Source organism: Amblyomma mixtum, chromosome 2, assembly GCF_055824585.1.
Source record: "Amblyomma mixtum isolate Tamu chromosome 2, ASM5582458v1, whole genome shotgun sequence".
In the NCBI taxonomy this organism is placed as follows: Eukaryota; Metazoa; Arthropoda; class Arachnida; order Ixodida; family Ixodidae; genus Amblyomma; species Amblyomma mixtum.
In genome coordinates, this window is record NC_143013.1 from 315,876,374 (window position 1) to 315,904,214 (window position 27,841).

The following is a 27,841-nucleotide window of genomic DNA, read 5'->3' on the forward strand; positions in this document are numbered from 1 at the left end:
TCGCCCCGTTAATGACTGGATCTGCCTTTCTGCCTACGCATACTTGTCGTCACCGCCAAGTGAGAGCGAGTGCCGATGTGTTTAAGGTAAAGTCCCCAAAGAGGTAGACTTGCAACAAAGGAATGCGTTAGTGCAGCCAAGCGGCTACAGAAAAAACTTTCCCAATCTTCGTTGTTGAAGAAAACCTCGCCCTGATCAGGGGCTTGGAACCGGAACCGTAGCTTGTACTGGACAGCCGCTGTACTTGGCAGCTCTAACTTCGAGAAATTTCGAGGCGGTTGTGCAGAGGCGAAGGCGTCACGTGCTGCGAAGAAACCGCGCACCCGACGGAGCAGGCCGACAGCCGGCAAGCCAACGTCCGGTACGGTCCGCAGGGGTGGCCTGCAGAGACCGCACAATCGCGGGGCGGCGGCAACGTCCGCTTCATTACCGTGTCCTCGATTGGGGCCTCGCGCGCGCCCCAGCCGCGGCCACGCAACCGCGCCGCTCGGCCGCCGAAGCATCAGCGCTGCGGCGCGCGCGCGGTGCCGCTGCTACCACGTGCGGCGTCGTCGTCTTCGTTGTTGCAACTAATTAGGTGCAGCGCTGCAGATGCCTCGGCAGCCGGGGCCGGCCAGCGGCTGCATGCTGAGAAGAGGGAGCGAGTTCCAATGGCAGTACGTTTTCATTTATTGGGGCTCGGTAGTGCGGTCTTTGGGCACGGTCCTTAGGACGAAGGGAACAACTAGGCACTGCGCTGTCAGCGGTAACTAAGAAATGTAGATGACCGCACAAGCGCAAAAAGATTCTTAGTTTTTGCTGTCAGCGCCTGTGATAGTGTTTCCCGCGTCTGCCGCTATTTTTAAGGTGTTCAAACGTAGCCGAGACAAATACGCCGTTGGGAGAGTACGAGAGCTTTATCGAAAGCTCTACAGCAAATAGGACGACAAGAAAACACACCAACGTGAGGAAACGGCCCTGTCTTGCTTCTTCCCTCTTTGCATCTTGTTTGGAGTGCAGTGCACTATTTGCTTCGCTGCTCCATCACTCCGAGTGTTCTTGAACTGCTAGCGCCTTCTATCGAACACCGAGGAACTTGAAATATTTCTTCTTCTTTCACAGGATCAGAGAGGCGTCGTAGTATATCGTAACGCAAAACTGCCCAACTACTGCCCAAATGCAACTGACGTGGTGCACGTGTTGCACGTGGACCATAAGGAGAACCTGGGTCGGAGAGTGGGATCTGTCGAGGTTTTTCAGCTGGGTGTCATGCGATTACGGCATGCGGGTATCCGGGAAGAGAAATATTGAAGCAGTCATTCAAAGCAATCGCCTGAAATGTCCGAAGATGTGTGCGAAGATGCCCCTTCAGCTAGTAACATTACCAGGTGGCCGGTTGGGGAGGCAGCTCAAAAATAATTTTTTATCCGCAAACACTAGCTCATGTCGTAAGCTTTTGTGGCCGATATCACATACATGGGTGCAGAGCATGGTGCATGCTGCAGCTATCTGTGTGACATTTTCTCCCCACGAGAGGTCCATGTGTGATAGTCGTCTTTCATTATTTTTTCTTTCACCTCAGAAGTGTTCGCTGTGTCTTCCCAACAATTTCGCTGCGCTAACGTATTCGTTGAACTTCCTGGATAGTTCAACAAGACATTTCTCATTATGAACGCCTGTACAAATTTTTCTTTGGAACAACTGCAACCCACCCCTTACGTAACACCTCAAGCTGTGTCTAAAAGGAAATGAAGTATGTTACGCGATCACACACTTTAAGCGGAGCGCCGCCAGAACGAAGCGTTGTTCGGGGGCAAGAAGAAAGAAACAGATGAGCGTCCTCGTGCGTGCCGCCTTTTTTTCTGTGCACGCAACTGAGAGGAGGGCGGCTCGTGGATGGGGAGGCGCCTTTCCCAACGCACACGCGGGCCAGCGAGGCACCGCACGCGGCGTGGCGTTACGCAACGCTCCGGCCCTCTTTTGTTGTGGAGGCGTCCGGCAGATGGGCCGCTGCTGCCGGCTGCTCGCAGAGAGAGCGCGCGGCTGATTATTTCCCCTTAAAGGAAGCGCTAAGAAGAGAACGAGGGGGGGGGGGGGGGGGGGGGGGGGAGCAAGCAACAACGTAGGCATGAGTAAAAAAAAAAACAAGACTCCCAGACTTAATGCTTTCCTCCGAGTGCGAGAAAGAGACGACGATGTATCACCGCACCACCCCAACCCGCAACTTCTCGATCAAGGGAGCCGTCGCTTCCCAAAAGGCCGCCGCGGTGGCTCAGTGGCTATGGTGCTCGGCTGCTGGCCCGAAAGGCGCGGGTTCGATTCCGGCCGCGGCGGCTGAATTTCTTTGGAGGAGAAATTCTTGAGGCCCGTGTACTGTGCGATGTCAGTGCACGTTAAAGAACCCCAGGTGGTCGAAATTTCCGGAGCCCTCCACTACGGCGTCTCTCATAGCCTTAGTCGCTTTGGGACGTTAAACCCCATAAACCTAAACCTAAACTTCCCAAAAGGCGTGGACAAAATTCTCATGTGGCAGCAGGTGAGCGCGGGGAGTTATCGCCACATACTTCGCCGATGGAGAATCTCCTTCCCTCGGAGAAAGTCTCATTCGACCAAAGTCTCATACAATGTACACTTGTGGTTGTGAACCAGACATGAGCAGCTGCCAGGCATTAGGCTGCAAAACATGGTGAACTAGATATCACTGGACTCAGCAGCTGCCAATAGCTGTCGATGTGCAGCCTCGATTCCACGTCGATGCACAGCTTTTGTCAAAAGAGCCCAAGAGGTTTGCTTCTAGGCCATGGTGCGTCGCTGGTTGTGCATCGTCAGGGTCCCAAATCTCTTGAACGCGAGATGAACGTTCATCCTGCGTATGTGAGGACTTCCACGAATGCTACGATTGGGCCCTGCTTATAAGTGAACTCTTCGGGCTTATTACTTTTTCCAAGGACTGTGCACTAGTGGCGATAACAGTGGGAGAGATAGTGGTAGTAGCATTAGGTCGGTCATAGGCTTATCACCTATACAAACACAGTGACGTAGTCACTGAGCAAGCACGTCACCACTTTCTAACCAAAGAGGATGAAGCATTGCTTGCATCACTTCGTGGTCAATATAACGCAGAACTGGTCACATGATCCAAGTCTGTGATCTGTGGATCGGGGAAGGCTGTTTCAAGAAGGATTGCAACATGGGAAAAGGAAGGGGGGAGTTGAAGATAGACCTACCGTCGTCACTCCTGCTTGGGGGAGGGCAGAAGCCCAGGCGCTTCCCTAGTCCGTTGGTCAAAATGAAGATGACCATTACTTGTCCGAACACTCGTGGAGCTTTTCGAGGTTGGTTGGTTGGTTGGTTGGTTGGTTGGTTGGTTGGCCTCAAGTAGAATGGCACATACCCACTACGAGGGAAGTGGCCAAGACACAGGCGGTGAACTGTTGGAATGATTAGCAGTTTTAGAGGAAAAGGAGAATTAATAGGGTATAGGCTGACAGATTGGACGACGCAACGAAAGGGGTCCTGTTAGCTGGGAGATCGAAGATGGGACGACGGCTTTATGTGCAAATTTGAATGCAACATATGGAATGGTTCAATTTGGCTTGTTCTAACGAAACCTTTCTTCTTCTTCTGGGTTCTCTTCTTTCTTAATCGTTCCCGACAAATCAGGTAGCCGTGCAGCGTTTTATTCCAACGCAAAGGGTTTGTAAAATTGGGTGTTTCGTGACGTTGGTTCAGAAAGTTTCTTCTGCCAACGCTACATTTGTTACGCAACAAACATTACTCAGCCCTTGATATTCACTCTATTGCAGGAAAAAAATGAGCTTTATTGCCTTTTGTTATTCCAGACAATTCATGGCATATGAATGCGGTATACATATGATGTTAGACGTCCCAAAGCGACGCATGCACGGGCTATGAGGGACGTCGTAACGGAGGGCTTGGATTAGTTTTAACCATCTATAGTATTCTCTAAATTACTGAGTAAAGCAAGTTTTAAAGGAAATAACGCTGTAATCACAAGCCTCAAAAGGGCCGCGAGGCCGAAAGCTGCACTTCATGTGAAGCAGCAATGACGTCACAAACATTATCGGTAAAACTCAAGTATGTCCGCCGAATTTGTTTTCGTTGGTAGAGAGAGCATGTGATGTCGCTGCGTTCGGACCACTCTGCATGAAGCGTTGCAGTGACGTCTTTCGTGACCTCACTGCATGCTAACCAGTCAGCGTGGCGCAGTACGCCTGCTTCGCTCTCCCTTTCCTTTCCCCCCTCGTACTCCTTCGCGTTACGCAAACGCTGCAAAACCGGGGATCGTGCCGTTAACGGCTTTCGCTGCAAAAGCGCAGCGAGTCGCGTGTCTCGCCCCTCGTCGGCCGCGCGACGCACACGGGTCGGCGAACACGGGGACGCGTGTCGCGCTCCCGCTTCTCACGCTGTCACGCGACCGACGGCGCGCGCAGTGTGAGCGATGGCGCGCGCCCGCGTCCGCCGCCGCGTCCGCCGCCGCTCGCGACGACCCGACGCCGGCCGCGTGTTCGGTGAAAATTGCGGTCAAGGCCGAGTCGGAGCTTTGCGGCGTCGGAAATTGCGAGACAGAACAAAAGCACCCGAGCGCCGGCGAGCGTTAATTTTTCTCTTCATTGTTCTTTTCGAGCCAACTGCTGGGGGTTAGCTTTTGCGCACTGAATGGGCGGGGAGAGGCTATAGAGGCACTGAAGTAAACGAGCGTGGAGTGCGCGACAGTGAAGGGAGTGGGATAAACTTTCCCAACGTTGAAGCATGCGTGAAGTCTCCGAAAGGGGCCTAAAAGTGGAATTTCCAAGAAACCAGAACTCGAATGTGGTACGTGAAATGCAGCAAACTGAGAAAGAGAATAAATTTGCATAACCCGGAATGACAACAGACACGTAAAACCGCCACTCTAGGTTCTAGCCTAAAGGACGTGCCTTTTCTTTTTCGATACAATACGTGGAATGGAAGGCAGCAGTTGGAAGTGCGAGTAACTGTGGCGACGTTCAACAAGTTTTGCTGTCAGAAAATACAAGACAGCTGAGCTTTCATAGTCGTCACTGCATTGGAAAACATTGCTACTCGACAAGGGCGAGCCGCTAGAATCGGAGTCCTGCTCTGATGCCAGCGAAGTACTACTGCACCGTAGGGAAACGGGAAGTTTGTTGCAGAACAAATTTAGACGCGAACGAATTTTTCCTTTCTTTGCAAAAACTCCTTCAGCTTTCTGACGCGCCTTCGTTTGTATTTTCACTTTCTATATAATTCGACGTTGCTCTAAACCATGGTGTCAAACTATAGCTCTTCTTCTCTTGAGCATCCGGCCAATGCACCAGATGCCCGGCCTTTCTTCGGTTCTTCTGCCTCCCCTCAACCCGCTTCAAAAAGCCGGTTCGCTGCTCCAGAGAAAGCAGTCGCCGTCCTAATCGACGAGCATTAAGCCACGGACACGCACATCGCGGCCGGAGGCACAAGCTTTCCGCGGAGTATCATTATCGGCGGAGCAGCGAGATACTGACAGTGTTGATCGAGCAGCGATCGCTCGCAAAGGTCTGCCGTGCAGTGTACATACATCAGAACTTCGCCACCTCCGGCGCGCAGCGGCAGCGGCGCATTGCGGCGGCGGTGGCCGGTGAGGAGGCGAAGGACAAGCGGACGGGATTATCTCGGTGCGCTCGAGATACGAGCGCCGATATAGCGCGCAACGCGTACAGGAACCCCTCGCGCATACGAAGCACGAGCGCGCGCGCAAGCGATTGCGCTCGCGTATGCGCGGCGCGGCGAGGGCTCATCGGTACGCGCCGTGCGGTACGCGTGAGGTCCGAGAGGCAGTTTGCGCCCAATGCAGCGGCCAGTTTGTCGTAAAGCAAAAGGGGAAGGGTAAGAGAGGGGGGAGACTCATTTGCATTTGCGTTCCTCCGTTCTCGCCCCGCAGTTCTCTTCCGTTTCCCCCTGAGGAGCTGTCGGTGCGAGCTAGGCCCGGTGTGGTCGAACAAGAGAAACTGTATGGCAGCAATGACACATACCCGAGCGACGTGTGGTTCTCACGCTACCCGAGTGAAGTCACTTGAGCGGTGGCCAGCATTCGAACGGCGGTGATGCTTTGTTTTACCGTGTGTGCGAACTAGGTGGAGGCAATCTCGGGCTGCTTTGCCCTGGCGAACTGAAATGTGTGGAGGCTCCGGAATGTGTCACGAAGAGATGTAACGTATGCATGCTGATGAGCTTTCTGCAACGGTTTAAGTACTCGGTAATTTTTTTGTTTGCTACTACATGTTGGCCGTGCTCATCGACAAGTAACGTGTGGTCAACAACGCTCACTGTACAGATTGTTGTTATTATTTAACTAGCGTTGATAATAAGGTAATGTATAGTGCTTTATGCGTTAGGGCATCATCAGGATGACATGGCGTGAAACTACACATGATAAATTTGCTGTTTCGATTTCTGGGAAGCCGTATAGAACACGTGAAATGCAGCTCTCCGTGTTGGCTCACTGTGTGTTGCCAGCGGCACTGAGGTAATGATGTTCCCTTTAACGCAACCCTTCCTTGTCATATCGGTCTGTCTTTGCTGTGCGTAATAAAAACGAAGACTGCCAAAGGCTCTCTCTCACCCTCGAGACGACCCTTCTCTCCAGGGCCTGTTTATTCAGTTACGGTACTGCCAACATGGGGACTGTAGCCGGTTGGTAGTGATATCAAGACAAATGTCAAATAATTAATAGACAAAACACAATATTGAGAGGCAAACTACACATGAAATAACACGCAAGAATTAACCGCTGGCCCACTCCTGTGCTGAAAGAGCGCCTCGCCAAGTTTCCATGCAGGCATTCTTCGCGGTGCGTGCCCGCTGGACACGTGCCCCTCGGAGAAAGGCGAACACGCAAAAAGTGGCGCCGGTGAGATCCCAACTGCTCGCCTGCGTGTGGCCTCCTCTCTGGGCGGCCACAGGGAGAGTGAGGGGAGCCGCACCGTCGCCGCCACTGACCCCAATGCGTGGGCGTCCACGCGATTTACGAGAACGTCGGTGCAGGCTTTCGAGCAGCGAAGGCGTCTCTCGCGCTGGAACGTCGGTTAGCGCTGCGGCTGCTCGGCTCCGAGTACACTGCACTCAATGGATCCGGCCGACAAAGATCAGAGCGCTGCGGCACGCGCAAAGGTGGAGCGCGGTCACTCGTCGGAAAAGCCCCGTGTTTTCGACGAGATTTTGCTTCTTGTCCTCCTGAATGTGTTTATTTCTGTTGCTTTTCGCTTTACGACGCCTTTTGCGCTCAGGAGAACGCGGTCCGAGAGACCAGTTGTGAACTAAGGAGACCAGCTAAAAACTAAACCAAATATCGTTGAAAATAAGCTCTTCGTGCTTGTTCTGGCATCTTGTTCTAGTAGCGAGAAATTTGCAATGGCAAAATCAGATTGGCTTTTTTTCCGTTCTTGTCTACAAAAAAATGCGTTCAATAAATGTATTTTGTGAAAGAACCCGACCCCTCCCTCCCAAACCCACTCTGCTCAACTACACTCCCCAAGACTTGCTGATCGAACAGAAATTGAAAAAAAAAATGAAATTGATTTTTTTTTAGCAAAGTAAATGGCACAGTCTCTATCTCGGTGTACACCTGAGCCACGCCGTAAGGTAGGTAGGTAGGAAATACTTTTATTGCTCTAGAAAGACGTGCTAGTAGCAGACGAGAAAGAAGAGGTCCATCTTCCTTATTCTCACAGGGTCGGTGCCCCTATTCCAGGGTTCCGCTGAGCTTCGCTGCTCGTTGGCCGTAAGGGAAGGGAAGGGATGGTTTATGGTTTATTGAGGTTTAACGTCCCAAACCGACCCGGGCTATGAGGGACGATGTAGTGAAGGGCTCTGCAAATCTTGACCACCTGTTGTTCTTTAATGTGCTCTGATGAAATGCACAGTATATACACGGGCCTTTAGCATTTCGTTCGACGCGAAATGCCCGTGTACTGTGCGATGTGAGTGCACGTTAAAGAACCCCGGGTGGTCGAAATTTCCGGAGCCCTTCACTACGGCGTCCCTCATAACCTGAGTGGCTCTGTGATGTTAAAGACAACCGCGGTCGGGATCGAACTCGCGTCTTTCGGGACAGCAGCCGAGCACCCTAACCACTGAGCCACCGCGGAGGCGTAAGGGAATGTATAGAGGCAGTAATCAGAAGCAAGAGGTTCCGTAATGGAGTGTTCCGGAATAATCTCGACCACCTGGAGATCTTTAACGTGCACTGACATCGCACGGCTACGGGAGCCTCTTGCGTTTCACCTCCATCGAAACGCGAGAGAGCGAACGATGCGAGCGCGCAGCGCCGGCGCGCCGGGTAGACACGTGGCGCGCTCAACGAAGACGGGTGAACAGCTGCGAGAGAGCGAAGGCAGCGCTGCGAAGCCAGCTGAGGGAGGTGCCCCTTTTATTTCGAGACTCTCTCCGAGACGACCCGGCGCTGACCCCTCTTCGCTTCGTATAGACACAAGCACACCCAGCGAGTCGTGACCGATCTGCCACGGAACCGGCGGCCGCCGCGTACACGCTGCAGCTAACGGCGCTGGGGGGTGCAACAGTCGCTTTCCTCGCCCGCGCGCTTGAACTCCCATCGTTTCGGGTCAGGCGAGGAGTCACGAATTCCCACGGGTCGATGGGGTTCGTTGTATCCGCCCCCCCTTCTTCTGTCGGGTGATGGGCGCAAGCTGTGCTTTCGTTCGCGCCTATTTGTTTGTGACTAACGCCCGCCCGCATTCGCCAACAAACGCGGAAGGATAGTGCGCGGACCCGACGCGAATCGAGTGGAATGAATTTGACGGGAAAGTTAAGAATAAAAAGCATGGTAAGTAAACAACTAAAACCCTGATGGCTCACCTGGACGCCAATGGCGGTATGAAGGCGATGATGTTTAGAAATGTGAAATGACACTTGGACAGAGCGCACACAAAGCGCCATTAGGACAGCCTTTGCACTGACGCGCCTTTACTCTGCCACTGTCGCTGTCACCGCCTATTCCACTAACACACCGATATCGGCATTGAGTCCGACCCGCCTTGTCTCTCAAACACAAGAACTCAGGCACGGTCTTAATGTTCAGTCTTCGGGACGCATTTCGATCGGGTCACTGTCGTTTTCCAAGGAGGCAATGTTGGGGTTGATCATGTAGGCTCGTTCCGTGACATTTTCGTCTTCAACTTTGCAGCACTCATCATAATCTGCCTAACACTTGTTCTGCAGGACAAAGGCCTCTCACAGATCTCCCCAATTAACCCCGTGCAACCCACCATTGCGCGACTGTTCTCATCTCTAGTCAAAAGTCTACGCCCACGCTGGAGCTCCTCACGTGATTCACACGCTTCTGCACATAGATAAAGAGCGTGTCTCCAGCTATGCAGCCATTGGCGCCTTGTTTCTGCACTCGCGCCAACCAACGGGTGAGCGAACACTTACACTGCGGAAACGAAAATTTTATTTCGGACTCTTTGGAGACATATTGGTATTTCTTTGAGTACCTTTGGAATAAGTGGAGAATAATGGCTGGAAGGCATTTTAAGCTGTACAACTTGTGAGTTTAAAAGCGTCATTGAGCTGTTGTTTCGCGGCGAGAACGTCGATCCAGTTTATGTTTTTCTTCCCTAACGTTCCAATGTTTGATTGGTAACCGAAGAGGTGAGCGTTTGAACTGCCATAAAAGGAGAAAAAAACTTCTGTGGTGCAGCGCAAGGTGAAGTTTGCATACGCAGCAAAGCGATGCATGCGGGCAAATTCGGTGGAAAGGCACGGTAAATGCTTTCGACGGAAGCGCTAGAGCCTGCAGTTTCGCATTACTGAACGAGATTCAGCGACGCGCTGGGCTGCGCATGCAGTTACGAAAGAAATCAGCTTCGCAACTTGAGGATATCTTGCCTTGCTCAGTTACTGAAGTGAAGGTCCGTGCTTAGCATAACGACGCTTGAGCGGCAGAAATCGGTACGCTGAATAGGACCCCAAAATTATTCTCTCTCGCAGATTCTCTTTCGCAGTTCTTAGATAACAAAAGATCCCAGATCTTTTGTCTTTCACTGTGCAGAAAAAGAGAGGGCGATTCCCTTTAAATCTAGGAGATGCTACCTGGCCTGCAGACTACAGAACGGGATCATGTGACCAAACATGGCACATTATCACTGGCTAGCAGGTCAACATTCCTCTCCACTCTCAATGGTAAGAGGCGTTCACGCGATCCTGACGTGGTAACGTCATTGCATTTTCTACTACGAGGGGCATGGAGCAAACGTCCACTACTGAGCAGACGACGCCGTGAACACCGCGAAACCTGCCTGACACAGCTCAAAGGTAACAGCAGCCAACGGAAGACGACACTCAGTGTCTCCTGTTAATGTGCCGATACCGATACCGATTCTTCTGAGATAGCGGTTGGTGTGGTGGTAAATGCTAGAAATAAATGGATAGTGAGGCATCAACGATCCAGAATGAGCGAGAGGCCAGCGCGGAGGTGGATCTGGGAACTGCGTCGCAAGCCCCGCACGCGTGTGTAAGCAGGGCCAGGAACAGCCTTGGCGCTACGCCTCCGTATCGCGCCCGCTGGCCGTTTTTGGGGCTTCGTAATGGACGGCGCCGTGCGGCGTAGGCAGCGTCGTCGTCGTCGCAGGAATGTCGCGGCTTTCGCCACCGCAACTCATATGAGGGGGGGAGGGGTTTCCTTCATATTCCTCCTGCCCACATATCAGGGCGTGCCTCGCAAAGAGAGCGCGGGTCGCACAAGATCGCCTCCCTGCTTGAGCTGTCCTCCACAACTCCGATTATTCCGTGCAGTATAATATATGCATGAGAGGTGAGGGCGCACAACAGCGACGCGCCTTGCTGTGCTGGCAAAATATATTCGGTAATATACAACAATTTTAAATATATTGTGTGCGCACTTTTAGGTTCACTCAATCGGCAAGACTATCTTGGGAACGACGGGCTGTTGATGGTAACATTTTGCCGCTGTTGCACCCGGCTGCGTCATACTGAAGCGGGATAAGTCGTAAGACACATTTTTTGATCGCCTACTGACCTTTATCTTGCGAATTCGGTGTCGCGACGACGCTTACAATATATAAATCGGTAACGTCGGCGTCCATTCACGGCAACAAAAATTTTAAGTATAAATGCCATATTTGAAAGGCTTCATTTTGTACCGCATCATTGGACACTTTTTGTATTTCTGGTTCTATACCTATCAAAATTATAGTTGTATTTGCCGGTCCCTTCACTGTGCCTAGCGCTATATCTGTGCGAACCGTTAGCAATCAGTAGCCAAGCTGTGCAGCGCAGCGCTATGGAAAGGACCCTCACCGAATTTTTGACAATAGTTAATAACAATGGTTATTGCTTTGACACACTCACGCGTTGACACACTCACGGTGGATATCCAACCAGAAGTATCGCTGCTGGATTCCGCGTCCTGACGCAGTTCCTAGTTCTGGGCATCTATGTTGAAACTGATGTGCACAACGGGCAACCATCATAAAAATGTTAAGTGTTGGCCGTGCAATGCTTAGCATTCAGGAAGAAAATTGTTTTCGCTATCAGGACAAACAGGGGTGGGTAAATCGGAGAAAAGGTCACGCATTCGTAGTGGCGCTCTGATACAACACCTGGCTTGATTGTTCGCTTTCTCTCTCTCTCTATCCTGGCTGTCCAGGCGAGACGCGCCTACAGTTTCCAGAGCGGTGCATGTAATTTGCCTGCCGGGATGTGCGGGCGGCAAGGATTCGCGGCTGCCATCGCCGCGCCTGTCACACCTGTGATTTGTGGAGGGGAATTCGGAAGGACTCGGTAGACACGCCATGCATGCTCGCTCAGCGTTGTGTTTCCCCGTAATGTTACGTGCGGAATCCGCTCGGGTTAATATATTCCGCAATTGGGCCAACCTCTAACAAACAAGCTCAGGCTCAGGCATCTAGTTGCAATGAGAGATCTGTAGCTGGTCGTTAGTAATAGTCATATCAGTTTTTAGAATTTCGAAAACGCGATTACCCTTGGCGCTGTGGCTCGACAAATTTTGGCTTTTTTGACCTGAGATACTGTAGCAAGAGAGACTGTAGAAGCTTCCGAGATTGTGTGGACTGGAAATGAGGTGTGTGCGTGCCGTCAATAAGTTTATCCAACAAAGAACTTGAGTTTTTGGCGCGAACGGCTGGCGCTGGCACGGGCTTTTTGCTATGATGATGTTGTCACCATTCCCTTTCTTTTTGCATATTTTTGACATGTATATATATATATATCTATATCTGTACTCCTGATAACGCATTAAGTGCTCAGTTGAAAGTTAGCGCTTGTCCATGTCTTCTCGTTCGTCCTGTCTTCTTATGTGTACTAATATTCATTTTTAAGTTTTTGACTAGTCACGTGTGCAGGAAAGTTGCTTTGCCTGCATGCTTTTCGAAAGCGCATGTATTTTGGCACGATGTAGCGAAATTTTTTCAAGCCACAGCGCCGAGGATAATCTCGTTTTCTAATTTCTAAAAACTGATGTGGCTGTTACTAACGACTGGCTGCAAATCTCTAATTGCAACCAGTTCCCTGGCTGTGATAGATAAAAAGTTAATTATCAGAAATTAGTTAACCAGATTACTACTTACGCCAGTTCACCGGTTTTCCGGTTTCCGCAAACACTGGTAATAATATGCCTCAAAATCAATATCTTTACTCCGAAAGGCCAATTTATAAAAATTATTTAAAGTTTTCCCTGAAACAATAGGTAGAGACAAATAAGGCACACGAACACGACGGACGAATTCCACCAGCTTGCGTGCCGCGAACGGCAGTCTGGCGACCGTACATGTTGAGGGAGGTAAGGAAATAGAAACATCAAAAGAGGGAATGACGCTAAATATTTATCACGGCTGGTCCTGACTTGCGCTCTATGCATGTACGCGCGCAACCGAAGTATTACACCAGTGGGCGAGACGGCGGGACCCCCAAGGGTGCCAGGAAGGTGCGCGGCGTCGAAGGGAAAAGCGGCATAACGCGCGGACGTGCCGGCGCATGACGTGCGACAAATAGACCGTGCAGTGACTCCCACTCGCCCCTTCCCTCTCTCCCTCCCTCTCACCAGCTTACTCACACACCTGTGGCCGCCGGCGTCGCGATTTCGGGCACGGAGCGTCCTCTTTCCCCCTCCTCCTCAATGCGCGCTCATCCGTCGATTTCCGGCGGATGCACTTCCGACACGAGCCCCCCTTTTCACTCTTACGAAATTACCCGCATCGCAGAGCCGCGCGTACGCTCCGCGGACTCCACAGTGGTGGTCTACGGAGCACTTTCTCCGCTGTACACGGCGTTGTATGCCGTGACAGAAAACTGCCCGCCATCAAGAATGTTATTCACGCGGGCCTGACCCATTTATAGCCTGGCGTGGAGGCTTTCGTGAGTGCATGGTAGCGCGGTACAGTTATTGCAGCCCCTTATAGAGGCACAGACACCAAACTTTTGCTTGCTTTTTTCGTCTTTGAAGCGATGCGTTCATTCATAATTGAATTTTTTCTTCGTGCTCTTTCGATGTCGGGTTAAGCAACCAAACGATGGCGGTGGCGTGAAAAGTGGGCTTAGGGTGCACGTGAGACATGAAAAAGCTGCAATGTAATCGCTACAATCATCATCATCATAACAATCAGCCTAACTACGTCCACTGCAGGACAAATGCCTGTACCACATGAAATATCACATGGTGATTCACGTATTCTAATGTCTTATGCATGATTAGAGAGAAGAAAACATGAAACTAATATTTAGTGTCTATACTCTTTTAGCACCTGCGAGCACTTCTTCGAACGTAATTAGTATTCCCACAAAGGTTATATGTTCTTTTTCTCCGTGGTGGCTGCAAGTGTCAAGAGGACGTAGAGTGAAATGCACAAATCGAGTTAAAGGGCCGCGATTGTCTTGTGCTTTGCGAGCCTTCAGGCGCGTACGACAGATATGACGCGACCGACTGGGTGCTTTCCGGCTGAAACTAGAACGCGGCAAGCGGCCGTGTGAAGTTCGACACTCCGTTGCGTTCTGCGAGTGCGCGCATTCGCTTGCACGAAGACGTGGTTGCTGTGGTCACCTTGTCCAGCTGCCTCCAGGATCCAAACTACGATTAGGAAAAAAAAAAAAGAACTCTTATTTATTTAATGCATGCAAAAGCACAAGAATGAAGAGGTGGCAAGAAAAATTGTGGCCGGTCAAACTGTGGCTTGATGCGGTTAATTGGTGACCGAAGCCTGATATCTGCTGTGGCTGTTGGGGTTTTCGTGTTAGACGACCCATGTGCATTCTGAGAGTAGATAGTAGTGGCTTCTCTCCTCCTCCTTCTCCCTTTTCTTCTGCGCCGTCACGAAGCTATTTACTGCACATAAGGTTAAAACCGGCTGATGTCCCCTAATTAGCATGTCGCTATAAAATCCAGCCCGCTTGCAGCTCGATAATTCCACATTCCACATGACGTTCCACAACCAACTCCTTTTCTTTTTTTGGCGTGGGTGGGGGGGGGGGGGGATTGGGTGCGGGGCATCTCAAGTGAACGCAAAAGGAATGCGTCGTAGCCGAAGCAGCCCCTTCGTCCGTTTCTAAATCCGCTTCCCGCACACCTCTGCCAGCGGAGTTCGCAGTCATGTCTACAGCGCTTTCATATAGGGGTATGCAATCTGTATGACAGGCTACAACACGTGCGTCTCTCGGGAGCTTTTTTGGCAGCGTTTCGGCAACAAGCAACATTTCCTCTAGCCCGACAACGGTCATATTTGAACCGTGCTGGTTTATAGGGCAGATTCGTTAAATTTAGAACTGTCTTCAGAGGAACAGCAAAGACAAAACAGCCAGGAGTGATTAAGGCCAGCCATACAGAGAAAGAGAGAGAAAAAAGGCAACTTTATTGCGTAACCAAGGTCCGGGTCTCCGTCTCGAGTTGATCGCGGCTCGGCGCGGTATATATGGTGGTTACCCAGCACGTGGGTGACGTGGGCAGCGATCTGTGGCCGCAGTGTTGGACGTAGTGAAGCTGGAGGAGCGGTCCAGCTCTACTACGAATAAGGTATGTAGAGGTGGGTGGGGAGGGGGCGTGAAAACAAAATAATAAACGGACATAGCAGAAATAAAGCAACAGAACCGACTACCGGATCGCAAAAGACGAGCACAAAACACACGGAAGCACGAAAGCCAGTTTTTGGAGTTAAATGCGGCGCACTAAATAACCCACTTTTCCATTCCGTTTAACAAAGAAGAGCGTTTGCTACGGAGGGGGCGGTGGGAAAATCCGTGCGAAAGGTTCGCCGACTCGGATCCAACACACGTGCGCTCTCGGCCGGGAGCCTGCATGGCGTGGCGGACATTCCCACGTTCGCCTTCGGACTCGCGCCGCAGGACGCGGGCGGTGCGGAGGCACAGATCGCTATCGGGGCGGTCGCCGAAGCTGCAGTTTTATGGCCTTATCGAGCCCGACTCGTAAAACGTCCTATGGTGGCGCATGACCAGTCCGAAAAGCTCGCGCTTTTGCTGCGGCGCTCCTGCTGCGACGGCTATGACCGGGGCGAGTGAAGAAAAGCCGGTATCTTCAAACAGAACACTTCGCTCTAGATCCGCTCCGAAGAGACGCGCGACGGCCGATTTCTAATGCGCCTCGAGAAAAGGAGAGAAAAAATACTCGCCAGGCCATAAATTTTCCAGTGAAAGGCATTCCTTGGCTCTCCGGCGTGAAATATCCATCACCGAGGCAGGTATTAATGGCTGCATCTGTGGCACGGATTGCGTTCTTGCGCAATTTCTTTTCCCTGGGAGTGGCGCTGGGGCAAGAGACTGGTGGCACGGGGACACACTACCCACGCTCCGATTCACGTGCGAGGGCCAAGCGTGCGACTGAAGGCCAGACAGGTGTTTGCATAAAATCTACGGCTACTGTCAAGTAGCCCCGAGTGGCGTTATTTCACTCGGCGGTACATTTACGCCCAAACCAAATACAAGAGGCAGCACTTTCTGACACCCCCATAATGATTAAAGGTTCTCTCAGTTAAATTTCTGTCTTCAAAGTAAGGTTATTATCTTTAACTTCACGTATACATTAATGCAAGTAATCGCATTCTGTTCGTTCATTGAGTATCATAAGAATGACGGGTTTGGGCAACCACTTACCCCATCTGCTTTCCTGCTCTTCTATTTGCCTCGCTAGTAAACGCGCGAAGCTGCACATGAGAAAACGTAGCAAACAAACAAAAGTAACGGCGGCTTGCAATAAAAAAATGATGTAATTAAGCTATATATCCAGCTGTATATTAAGCTGTATATCCAGGAATCGTTGGCCAAGCTCTTGAAATGCTAACACGGAGGTCATAGGACAAGGGTTCCGAAAAAACGTCCCCGGAAAAAACGTCCCCTTTTCCAAGTAGGAAAAAAATGTCTCCAAACTGGTGCCCCCATACGTCCCGTAACCCGCAGTGATTTAAGCATTTACCTCGTATGCTAGAAGAGGGGGGGGGGGGGGGGGGGGGGTGCGATCCCCAGTGCCACTAGTATCCACCGATTTTCTAATGGGTACGAGCGTTCCCCTGTCCTTGTGCTCGGCTTCTCCTCAATTCCATAAACACCCGGGCTTCAGAGTGATGTATGCTCCGAGCTCTCAAGCAGAGCAGTCACTGGCGTCTTGTGTTACCCGTGAGAGGTTGCAAAAATCCGCGCATCTTTACACCTCACGCAGCAGCCATGCATGCTGACTTTTTCAACGCTGTGACGTTTGTCTACACACCTTTTTCTCTGAAATGCTCGGGGCCAACATATCTGCCACACCCATGAAAGCGGTGTATCGCGTGGCAAACGCCCACGCGTTATGGGAGCGACGTCAGATTCGGGGACGATGCACGGAGGCACACCCTGCGAGCATTCGCACCGCGCCTCTCTGCAAGTTTTCGCATGAGTTGCCAGCCTTCTTTGTTCGTCCATTCTCACTTTTGTTCGCGTTTTCTTCATTTTTTTTTTCTTATTTATCATTAAGAGGGTGCGTTTGTTTACGAGGAAATGTGTTGGACAAGGCTGCAGGGTAGCTTGTGCGATGGAAAGTCAGAAGGGTAAACAGGGGTAAACAGGTCCTTTTTCTCAAGTGTTTGCTTCTTTAGTCTCCAGTGGCGCGACTCGTGCATTGTTTGCTTAAGAACTCAGTCTCCTAGGTCTTATTAAGTGTTATATTTGCGCTAACGTGAAATAAACATAAAACTGACTAGTAAAAAAAAGTCGTTTCTCGTAAGCAGCACAATAATTTTCGTATGTCGACAGTCCCGCAGCACGTAAAACGATGGTGAAAATAAAAACAGCACAGGCAAGGAGGCGGAAGACACCAAATCAATGCTACGGCAGGCAACGGGCAGTCAAACTGGTTGCCAGCTATCCGAAACCAGCACATGAGTGGATTATTTTGCGTTTAGGCAGTACGCGTATGTAGTGCAGCCCGATTCTACTAGGAAACAAAACATACGAAGTCAAAAGGCCGTAACGGACACCCCGACGTGCCTGAAGCCGGAACGCTAAGCCAACGTATTGTGGAGGTAGAACGAAACATGAAAACAAAGAAAAAAATAAAAGAACGACACAAACATAGTGTTTCTTCTCTTCTGCCAGCCCATAAGCACTTACTGCCGGTCAGACGCTGTCAAGGGCGTTAGCAAGAGCCAAGGCTGTTCGCTGCCAGTCCACTTATCGATCCGGAAAGCGCTCCAGTATCGGCGGCGTTTAAATAACCGATGCTGAACAGGAGCGACTGCTGTAATCCCGGACTTGTTAATCAAGGTTTCTCTTAAAGGGGTAACCTCACCGCTCGCGTTCTTTGACAGCTCAATTAGGCAGGCCTGGCAGCAGGGGCGAGTAAAACCTGAAAAGCGTACGAAGACTTCCTTCGTTCAGGCAGCTTCTGAAGAACATTTCTATCTTCTTGTTTTTCAGCTAGGGTCGTTGCTCTTGCTCTATCATGTGACGACTTCAAGCAAGATTGGTACGATCGAATGTTAGTCCGTTGTTAGGAACGCAAGCTCCGGTTATACCATACGGGAAGCTCTCGCAAGGTATCTCTCGTTACCGAAACCCTGTTAAGGTCCAGTGTTGCTTACTTATTGACGATAAGGCAACTGGAAGAGTGTAATGTTAAATCGTAACACGAATTGCGCGATAAATCTACACGAATTCAAGTGAAGCATCCACGGCTCCGGACTGAGAATGCTCTCAAGTCGTAGCCAACCGCAGGGAAGATGGCTGTTGGCGGTTTCCCGCTAGAGTATAGTAACTACTCCTCTTCCTATTCACTCCTATTCGTGTTCAATGAATGTATGAATTGGCGGTTGGCGGTTTCCCGCCACAGTAGAGGAACTGTACGATTTTATTAACTCACTCTTATTCGCGTTCAATGAATGAATGAATGAATGAATGAATGAATGAATGAATGAATGAATGAATGAATGAATGAATGAATGAATGAATGAATGAGAGAGCGAGTGAGAGAATTCTCGAGCTTAGGTTGGCCCTTCGGCTTACGCGACATGATGTACGGTTCGGCGTGGAGGTGGTAATTAAGGTTTTGAAATTAGGAGAGACGGCCCTTTATTGCGTACCAAATCGATGGTATCTAGTTGTCTACCTCTTGCATTTAAGCTTCGTCTTTAGAATCCAAGACATGTCAATTGGCTTTACAGCGGTGTTGTAGGCGCAGCGAATTCTCCTCGTCATTTCACGTGCCCGCAGTCCTCGAGCGGCCGCCGAATCCCTGATGAGCTCGCGGGCCGAAGGCGTCCCAGGAGACTGGCGTGTCGCGGCGATCCATGTGTCCGCGCATTGCGGCATCCATCGAGACACGCGCTGTTGAGCAACCGGACGGCTGGCGTGCCGGCCCGTTGCGGCGAAGACTCCGTGCAACGATCGAGCCCGGTCCACGAGACGGGGGAGAGTGGGACCCCCATCCTCGGCCGAGCGTGCTAGCGTGCGGTCAGCCGCGCGCTCGTCCAAACACTTCACGCCTCAGTGGAGATCGCGCAGGGAGAGTCCGCGCATGAAGCTTGCTCCGTTACGTAAGAGGATGCGCGCCGCTGCAACACAGGACTCCGAGCGTCAGACGTGCGAAAAGCAAACAAGGAAATAACTCGGAGCACATAGCCGAGGTGCGTGTCGACATCGCTGCTGCGAGCAGCCACGTATTTCGCGTTCGTTTCCTGCCCCTTGTACGTGTTGGGCGCTGGGAGGAGCTGAAAAGGAGAGAAGAAAATCGTAAGACAAGAGAACAAGCTAATGCGGATTGAAAAAGGTACCATGGTGCCTAGCGCTTGTTCTAGGCTTTGCCCGTACTTGGTTTCTTACCATCCATCGAACACAATCCATAGTGATGGCACGCCAACTCGCTGCTGTTGGGAGGAGCGAGTCATGAAGTTCGCAGTATATCCAGCTGTGAAGAGTTGAACATTGCGGAGAAGTTGAACATTTAACACTGGACATGATGCTATTAGTGCTTATCTTTTCGCTCACGTATGTTTATTCTTTCTTTTTGTTGTTGTTGTTTACCAGGAAGGCTTCTCGTTTTCAAGGTATCTCATGTATCCCGAATGCCTTTCGCGTCGTCTGTATCCGTGCCTTGCTCCACATTGGATGCACCCGGAGGTCAGTCGTGCAATTTGTAAGGCTTCGCAATTCAGAAGACCGGTAATACTGTTTGATGTACAGCCCACGAGAAGAGGAAAATGCTGCACTGGTCGGCAGCGCGAAGAGTTGAAAAAGTTCTAGATTATGGTGCTTTAACTCGCTCACGCAGAAAAAGTGGAATTTTGAACTGCGTATATATGCACTTGCGCATATCCTATACGGGAGAACATCGATGCACAAAGGCACTTGGCTCGTCCGTGACAATGCCACCTGAAAGTTTGCTGGCTGTGTGCCAGCAGCTACAGAAAAACAATGCACAGCGTTCAATTGTCAAGTGAATTAGCTTCTGCAAGACCGGTCAGCTTCGCCAAATGTCGACAGAGTCTGGTAAACTATGGTTCTGAGCCTAATCACCGCCCGCGTCACAATACTGCGAACCTTGCCGTCGCCCAGAGCTCGAGTGAGTGTGCCTTTACGGGGCATGCACTTAATGCTGACCCCGACAGCTTCCCCATTCCTCTCAGATAAGGGGAACCTGTCGATCCACGACCGAATATTTCGGGTGTTACCGTCCAGTAAAACTTGTACGAGTGGCCGTGCACAGCCAAACACTGAATCGGTCTCAACCCCATATCAAACAACTATTTGTTCATATTTGAGCTTTAGGCGGAAATTGCTCGTATATAGTACACTGTGCAGCTCATTTGCGGGGTACGAAATGGAATCTTAGATTTTTCTTTCATCACGCTTGGTAGCCTTGACGCAGAGGAAATAATTGGGCATGTTGGTATTGGTTCATTTTGATGACAGGACAACGCAAAAAAGGACGAGACACTTGAAGGCACACACGATGAGCGCTTACTGTAGCCTTGGTTATTGTCATATGTGGTGAAAGATAAGGGCGAGAGGATACCAGTTTTCGGGAGATTGCAGAAACTCGTAGAACGCTCACCACTGTATAAGGCGAGATTCAGAGATTGCGGGGATGAATGTAACATTGTTTGCTCATTTTTGTCTTTCTGGTAGCGTGCGCGCGGCGTCACAGCGATGTCACTCATGACATCACTGCATGCTGACCAATCAGCGCCAACACCGACGTCGCAGAACCGGTAATCCAGTCATTAACAGCTTTCGCTGTAAAAGCAGGCGATCAAGTCGGCCTTCCGGAAACAGTCGAACGGAAGGGTCAGTCAGCCGTGCCCATGCTCAGCGCGACGTCGACGCGGCGAACCCAATCGGGTGTGCACGCATCGTGGGCAGCGATTCTAAGAACTGCGTCGAATGTCACTCGCGCCAACCTTAGCGCACTCCACATTCCGACTTTGCTGAGTCAGTACGATGGGCCGCGGCCAGTCTGAGAGACAGCCTTCGAACGGCCTCCCAGGTCTTCGTTCGTGGGTGACCGCAGGGGCACAGCCTCGGGGGGCGCCTGTCTGGCCACGCCGGTCGCTCGGCCGTCAGGAGGCACTACTCGGGCACTCCGTCGCGCCTAAGGGGGACAAGGATCGCCGGTGGGCGTCGCGGATCCCGCTAACACGCGCACGCGAGCAGCCAAGGTTGCCGCTCTGCTGGCAGCGGCGGACGGACAATGCCGAGGCAGCAGCCACGACGCCTCCTCGCTTATGGAGAGCGGGACCGCCCCCCTCCTAATCCGAGCGGGGCTCTTTGAAGAAAATAAAACAACGCCGGCAGTGGGAGCAAGAGCGAAGGCAGAGATCGCCGTAGCCTAAATTGCGCTGTTCCGGAAGCGGCTGTTATATTAATTAACCAGGACCGAAAGTGGAACGCTCCGCTTTTTCTTAACTCTTTGCAAGCAGCTCGAGCTTCAGGTCAGCGCGACAAGTTTAGAATTTATTGGAAATGTGCCGTGTTTACACAGCTGCAACACGCAGGCGATTGTCTTTGACACACACGCACACAAAACAAGATCCTGAGCGGCACTGCGGTTCTTGCGTATTCCAACTATTATAACCACTTTTTATCGCGTGTGCAATTTTGACTTCTACTTCTCGTTCTTGCAAAAAGAAAAAAAGAGGGGGGGGGGGGGAGTTTTGCGCGTTAGCTTTGGATAAATTCTAGAGGCACAGTTGGGATTTAGAGCCCACATTCAAACTGGTCGTGGTTTGGCCATGGTTTCAGTCGTTACAGCGTGCATTCACACAGAGGGTTTCGAAGAATATCAAGTATGCCGCTTCTGCGATTCTTTGGCGATTGTTTAGTTTGCCAATATAACTGATGCTCTTATGAGGGTGTTGTGGTCTTTATGCAGCTGCTGGTAAGAATACCACTTTCTCTGAGGTATCTGTCTGCGCCTGTTGTTGTCGTCGTTCTGTATAATGCACACAAAAAAAAACTTCCTAGCAGGTTCGCTGGCTAATGTTTCTCTGGTTCGACCTCTTTCAAACAAACATTTCATTTAGCATAGTCGCTGGGGGCTAAATCTTGCGCAGGGTACATTACTATTAGGGTGCATAAATCGTCCTGTTCTTTGTATCTCTAAATGTATCGATCAGGAGTCGGCACCGTCTCAGCAAGATACCAGTTTTTTTTTTCACATCCTGCGAAAACATCTGGAAACAACTCAGTGCGAAGTTTGACTGCGATGGCCTTCCTACAGTCCCTATTCCCAGTGTTCAGTCCACGTCGTCACGTTTTCTTCATTTTGTTAATTTTTCTTTTTGAGACAGGAACAGACAGCATTACCCGCTGCTAGGCAATGTTGGCAGCAGCAACTGTGACCATGTACAACATTCTTGGACAAGAATTTTAAATATTAGAAGACTGTAAGGTGCTGCATGATATGGAAATATTGAAGATAATTGTCCATTATCCCGATATCGGCCTTGAACCATTAGCATTCCGCAGAAAAGTATCAATTCTTTGTCTTTTCCACAAACTATACTTTAACTTCCCCGCACTACGCCAAACTTTGTTATCTGCTCCCTTACGCTCATCTCGCCGATTATTCAACTCCCTCAGCATTCAGCGGTTGCATGGTTCATCCAACGCTTTCAACAAATCTTTCCTTCCCATCGCCATAGAGGAATGGAACAATCTTCCTGAAACCGTTGTCATCGAAACTAATCCCACCAGATTTAGGCAGCTAATAACAGACCACTTGATCCAACTACAGCTACTTCCCTCGCGATGCTCTGCGTGCAATTTGAACCGCTTGTGTTATTGCGACACCCCCCCCCCCCCCCCCCCACACACAAGTGTTTTCCCACATATTTAATTTCCGTACTTTTTAATGTGTAATTTATATACTACTGCTTTGCCATCTATATTCTGTTCTATTTGAATCATCTGACGCTAATTTCACGTCAAACTTGTTATTCTTGTTATTTTTTTTGTTCTTTTGTTATGCTTTTTTATGCTTACATGCTTTTGTATGACCGTTTCACATCACTGTCTTCCCCCCCCCCCTTATGTAATGTCCCAGACGGGATCTTTAAGGGTTCAATAAATGATGATGATGATGATGATATGTAGCAAAATTTTTCTTTTGTAGCGTTTCCATCTCTGGCATCGAGCAGTTAAGACTGCCTTAGAAAACCAACGGGGAACGCTTTTCATGATAACACAAACTTTAACAGCAAAAAACGTAAACCTACCGATGGGGGATCTGCAGATATATTGATTGTTATTGCGAAATGTTACAATATATGCAAAAATTGCGTTAAAAATGTTTTGGCCAGATTTTTTACGTATGGCACCCCTAACTGAACTTTGCTCCCCTTTCTTTGCTCAGCACCCTTTCTTTGCTCAGCACCAGAGGCAGCAGCAGCGGGAGTAACCAGCAGCTCGGTCCGTGGAGGTGGCGATGCCTTCGGACGGGAGCAGCGCCGGTAGCGGCGTCCGTCGCGTCCGGTCGCCCGAGGCCGGCTCCGGGAACCGCGTCGTCACCCGTCGGTTCGTCTCCAGCCCCGCACCGCTCGTGAGTGCAGCAAAGCGTCTTTTTTTGTGCACTGCGCCGTAAGGGCAGAACTGCACTTTTTTTCGACCGCAGTTTACTGCAACATCTCAAAAGAACGTACAAGTCGGTCGGTCGGTCGGTCGGTCGGTCGGTCGGTCGGTCGGTCGGTCGGTCGGTCGGTCGGTCGGTCGGTCGGTCGGTCGGTCGGTCGGTCGGTCGGTCGGTCGGTCGGTCGGTCGGTCGGTCGGTCGGTCGGTCGGTCGGTCGGTCGGTCGGTCGGTCGGTCGGTCGGTCGGTCGGTCGGTCGGTCGGTCGGTCGGTCGGTCGGTCGGTCGGTCGGTCGGTCGGTCGGTCGGTCGGTCGGTCGGTCGGTCGGTCGGTCGGTCGGTCGGTCGGTCGGTCGGTCGGTCGGTCGGTCGGTCGGTCGGTCGGTCGGTCGGTCGGTCGGTCGGTCGGTCGGTCGGTCGGTCGGTCGGTCGGTCGGTCGGTCGGTCGGTCGGTCGGTCGGTCGGTCGGTCGGTCGGTCGGTCGGTCGGTCGGTCGGTCGGTCGGTCGGTCGGTCGGTCGGTCGGTCGGTCGGTCGGTCGGTCGGTCGGTCGGTCGGTCGGTCGGTCGGTCGGTCGGTCGGTCGGTCGGTCGGTCGGTCGGTCGGTCGGTCGGTCGGTCGGTCGGTCGGTCGGTCGGTCGGTCGGTCGGTCGGTCGGTCGGTCGGTCGGTCGGTCGGTCGGTCGGTCGGTCGGTCGGTCGGTCGGTCGGTCGGTCGGTCGGTCGGTCGGTCGGTCGGTCGGTCGGTCGGTCGGTCGGTCGGTCGGTCGGTCGGTCGGTCGGTCGGTCGGTCGGTCGGTCGGTCGGTCGGTCGGTCGGTCGGTCGGTCGGTCGGTCGGTCGGTCGGTCGGTCGGTCGGTCGGTCGGTCGGTCGGTCGGTCGGTCGGTCGGTCGGTCGGTCGGTCGGTCGGTCGGTCGGTCGGTCGGTCGGTCGGTCGGTCGGTCGGTCGGTCGGTCGGTCGGTCGGTCGGTCGGTCGGTCGGTCGGTCGGTCGGTCGGTCGGTCGGTCGGTCGGTCGGTCGGTCGGTCGGTCGGTCGGTCGGTCGGTCGGTCGGTCGGTCGGTCGGTCGGTCGGTCGGTCGGTCGGTCGGTCGGTCGGTCGGTCGGTCGGTCGGTCGGTCGGTCGGTCGGTCGGTCGGTCGGTCGGTCGGTCGGTCGGTCGGTCGGTCGGTCGGTCGGTCGGTCGGTCGGTCGGTCGGTCGGTCGGTCGGTCGGTCGGTCGGTCGGTCGGTCGGTCGGTCGGTCGGTCGGTCGGTCGGTCGGTCGGTCGGTCGGTCGGTCGGTCGGTCGGTCGGTCGGTCGGTCGGTCGGTCGGTCGGTCGGTCGGTCGGTCGGTCGGTCGGTCGGTCGGTCGGTCGGTCGGTCGGTCGGTCGGTCGGTCGGTCGGTCGGTCGGTCGGTCGGTCGGTCGGTCGGTCGGTCGGTCGGTCGGTCGGTCGGTCGGTCGGTCGGTCGGTCGGTCGGTCGGTCGGTCGGTCGGTCGGTCGGTCGGTCGGTCGGTCGGTCGGTCGGTCGGTCGGTCGGTCGGTCGGTCGGTCGGTCGGTCGGTCGGTCGGTCGGTCGGTCGGTCGGTCGGTCGGTCGGTCGGTCGGTCGGTCGGTCGGTCGGTCGGTCGGTCGGTCGGTCGGTCGGTCGGTCGGTCGGTCGGTCGGTCGGTCGGTCGGTCGGTCGGTCGGTCGGTCGGTCGGTCATTTGCATAAACAGCGCTGAAACTCACCGCAGGTGCAATAGTGACCATCGATAAGTCGAGGCAATATAATAACACGGCTTTTCTGGAGGCATTTACGCCTTCTGATTACCTTGCAGTGTATGCTTCTGGAAGCCATATGTTTCTGAAGTTCAGTTTGTAGCCGACATACTACCCTGGGTGCACTTTGTATCTGCGGAGAACAGCAAAGTAGCGTAATCAGGAAAAGCGAAGATAATTTTTCCCATTATTCAGCTCCATTTAATTGTCTGATCTATGTTTTGTGGCAGTTCCAGCAGACAGACAGTTACAGAGTGATAGAGAAACATTGCCGCAATGTTCCTATAAATGCCATTCTTAACAAGCATGTCCCCTGCCTGTCTCTTTTCTCCCAAACAGGACTCCGACGTTATTTCTAACACTAAACGAGGTAAGTGGCATTTTGACCCGATGTATTATAGTGCTTAAATTTTTCTCCATTGAAGGGCGCTCTCTACTGATTAGAGCACGTATGGAGAGGGAAATAAAGAGGGTGAGAAATAAATGGCTGGCAGCCTGTTTTATACGTCTTAGACAAAGGGGTGGAGTTTGGAGTTATAGTGTACAAAGAACTGCAAAGGTACAGAATGAACATAAACAAAAATTAATGCAAGCTAGAAACATCACTAATCTTCTCCGGCAGCTAATAAACAGAAAGAAAGAAAAAAGGTTTTAAACGGCTTAGGACTGTTTTGGATGTGTGGATGCTGGAATCTTTCTTTACTCGTGAAGGCTGCCGTTCCGGAGGGAGACTTCGAACTGTTATTGGGTAGCCTCGGCGCTGAGTGGCCAGCTTTGGACTGAGTTGTGGTGTGAGGTTATGGGTCTCCCAGAACACACAAAATCAAAAAGAACAAAATGCAATCCCACAAAAGGCGGGACAGCACATTTAAGTCATTCCTTGCTTTCTACAATTCCTCTACACTTGCTTACATACAAGGTGTACTCATATAGCCTGAACTTCAGATTTGGAAAGGAGAGGTAGATTTACCAACAATATCACTAATGCAATATTACTGGCGCTGTCATAACCGAGTAACTGTTTTGAATTAACTACTGTCTTTCTCCAATAGCACAATCTTTAATTACAAAAGAGTGTCACAAATAACTTCAATGGCGGAATTTTTGTGACCAAAGCAGAGCGCGAAGAAAGTGTTCAGAGAAATAGGCGCGCAAAATAAAAATGCGTGCGGCATGTGCACTGTCTGGGAGAGTAATGCGTTCGGCGGTGCACGATATTCACTGGCCACTGCTACGGTTGTACAATGCATTTATGCATGTTCAGTGTATAAATAAATACTTGAAACGCTGAATAGGGCAGCGTTTTCGGGAAATGTATTATTTAGTGATGCTCTTGACGGTCAAATTTCCACTAAAAACCACGAGTCTCTTGTGGTTCAAGCAGTTATTGACCAATATTAGATGGATATATAGTTACGTAAGTTCCAGTTCGCCTCAGTGAGTGAGACCTCCTTTTGAACATATTTTTTTACTTATTCGTTGACATAAACTGATTCCTGTAATGAAAAAAAAATACTGCTGAAAATTAATTACGTGTACGAGCGCTAGAATACTGTATGGGTATCGCCTAATTCCCAAACAGTAGGGAGTAGCATGTACTCCGCAGGGAGTAGCATGTATTTCGCACCGTTGGTATAAACAGCTCAATTCACAGGGCTCGCAGCATATTTAGAGTGCAGCTACTCCAACCAGGGGGTCTTTTCGTGTCTGTGTTTTTAATTTATTGAATTTCTACTTCAAACACACATCTGTGCTCTGAAAACACGTAAGGTCTTGGAGTAGTCACCTCTTGCTATAAAGATAAATATCTTTCCCCTTCTGCATGTTACGTGGCAATACCTCTAAAAAGAAAAGTCGGACTTTTTGGCCGGTGTGAGTTTACAAAAGAACTTAACTTCAGAGCATAAATAACAATACCGGGGGAGGGGGACTTTTTCCAATTTAATTTATTTACTTCTTACTTTATTAAAGCCGCCGCGGTGGCTCAGTTGTTATGGTGCTCGGCTGCTGACCCGAAAGACGCGGGTTCGATCCCGGCCGCGGCGGTCGAATTTCGATGGAGGCGAAATTCTAGAGGCCCATGTACTGTGCGATGTCAGTTCACGCTAAAGAGCTCCAGGTGGTCGAAATTTCCGGAGGCCTTCACTATTTCATCCCTCATATCCTGGGGCGCTTTGGGACGTTAAACCTCATAAACCAAACCAAACCAAACATTATTAAAAGATGCCCAGGCACTTACAGCTTCGAATGCAGTGAAACGGTTAGCCGAGTGAAATAAAATTAAGCGTTCAACTTTATTGCATAATTTTTACCTTTCTCTAGGTATCCCGTGAAGGAAAGCGCCTCTTCCCTTGTGTGATTTCGGTGAAAAAAAAAAAAAAAATGGCGGTCGATTTGCATAGTTAGGCTAAATACGAACTAGGTGCGCTAGCAGTTCGGTTTTCACGTTGGTTTCTGTGTTGAGATCCAGTGTTCACGGTTGGCAGTTGTTTGGATAGCGATTATGAGTTAATGCCCATATATGCG

At 51.2% G+C, this 27,841-nt stretch overlaps 1 protein-coding gene across 3 annotated transcripts in view; it reads left to right on the top strand.

The window, feature by feature from the left end:
* Positions 1-27,841, top strand: part of LOC149365061 (uncharacterized) — an 86,501-nt gene that overhangs the window by 32,209 nt on the left and 26,451 nt on the right. For all 3 annotated transcript variants that reach the window (XM_089575140.1, XM_089575141.1, XM_089575143.1), the window contains exons 2-3: positions 23,378-23,545; positions 25,655-25,685. In XM_089575140.1, the coding sequence (XP_089431266.1) occupies positions 23,432-23,545; positions 25,655-25,685 (145 nt within the window). In that variant the 5' untranslated portion in view covers positions 23,378-23,431. The remainder of the gene's footprint in view (positions 1-23,377; positions 23,546-25,654; positions 25,686-27,841) is intronic.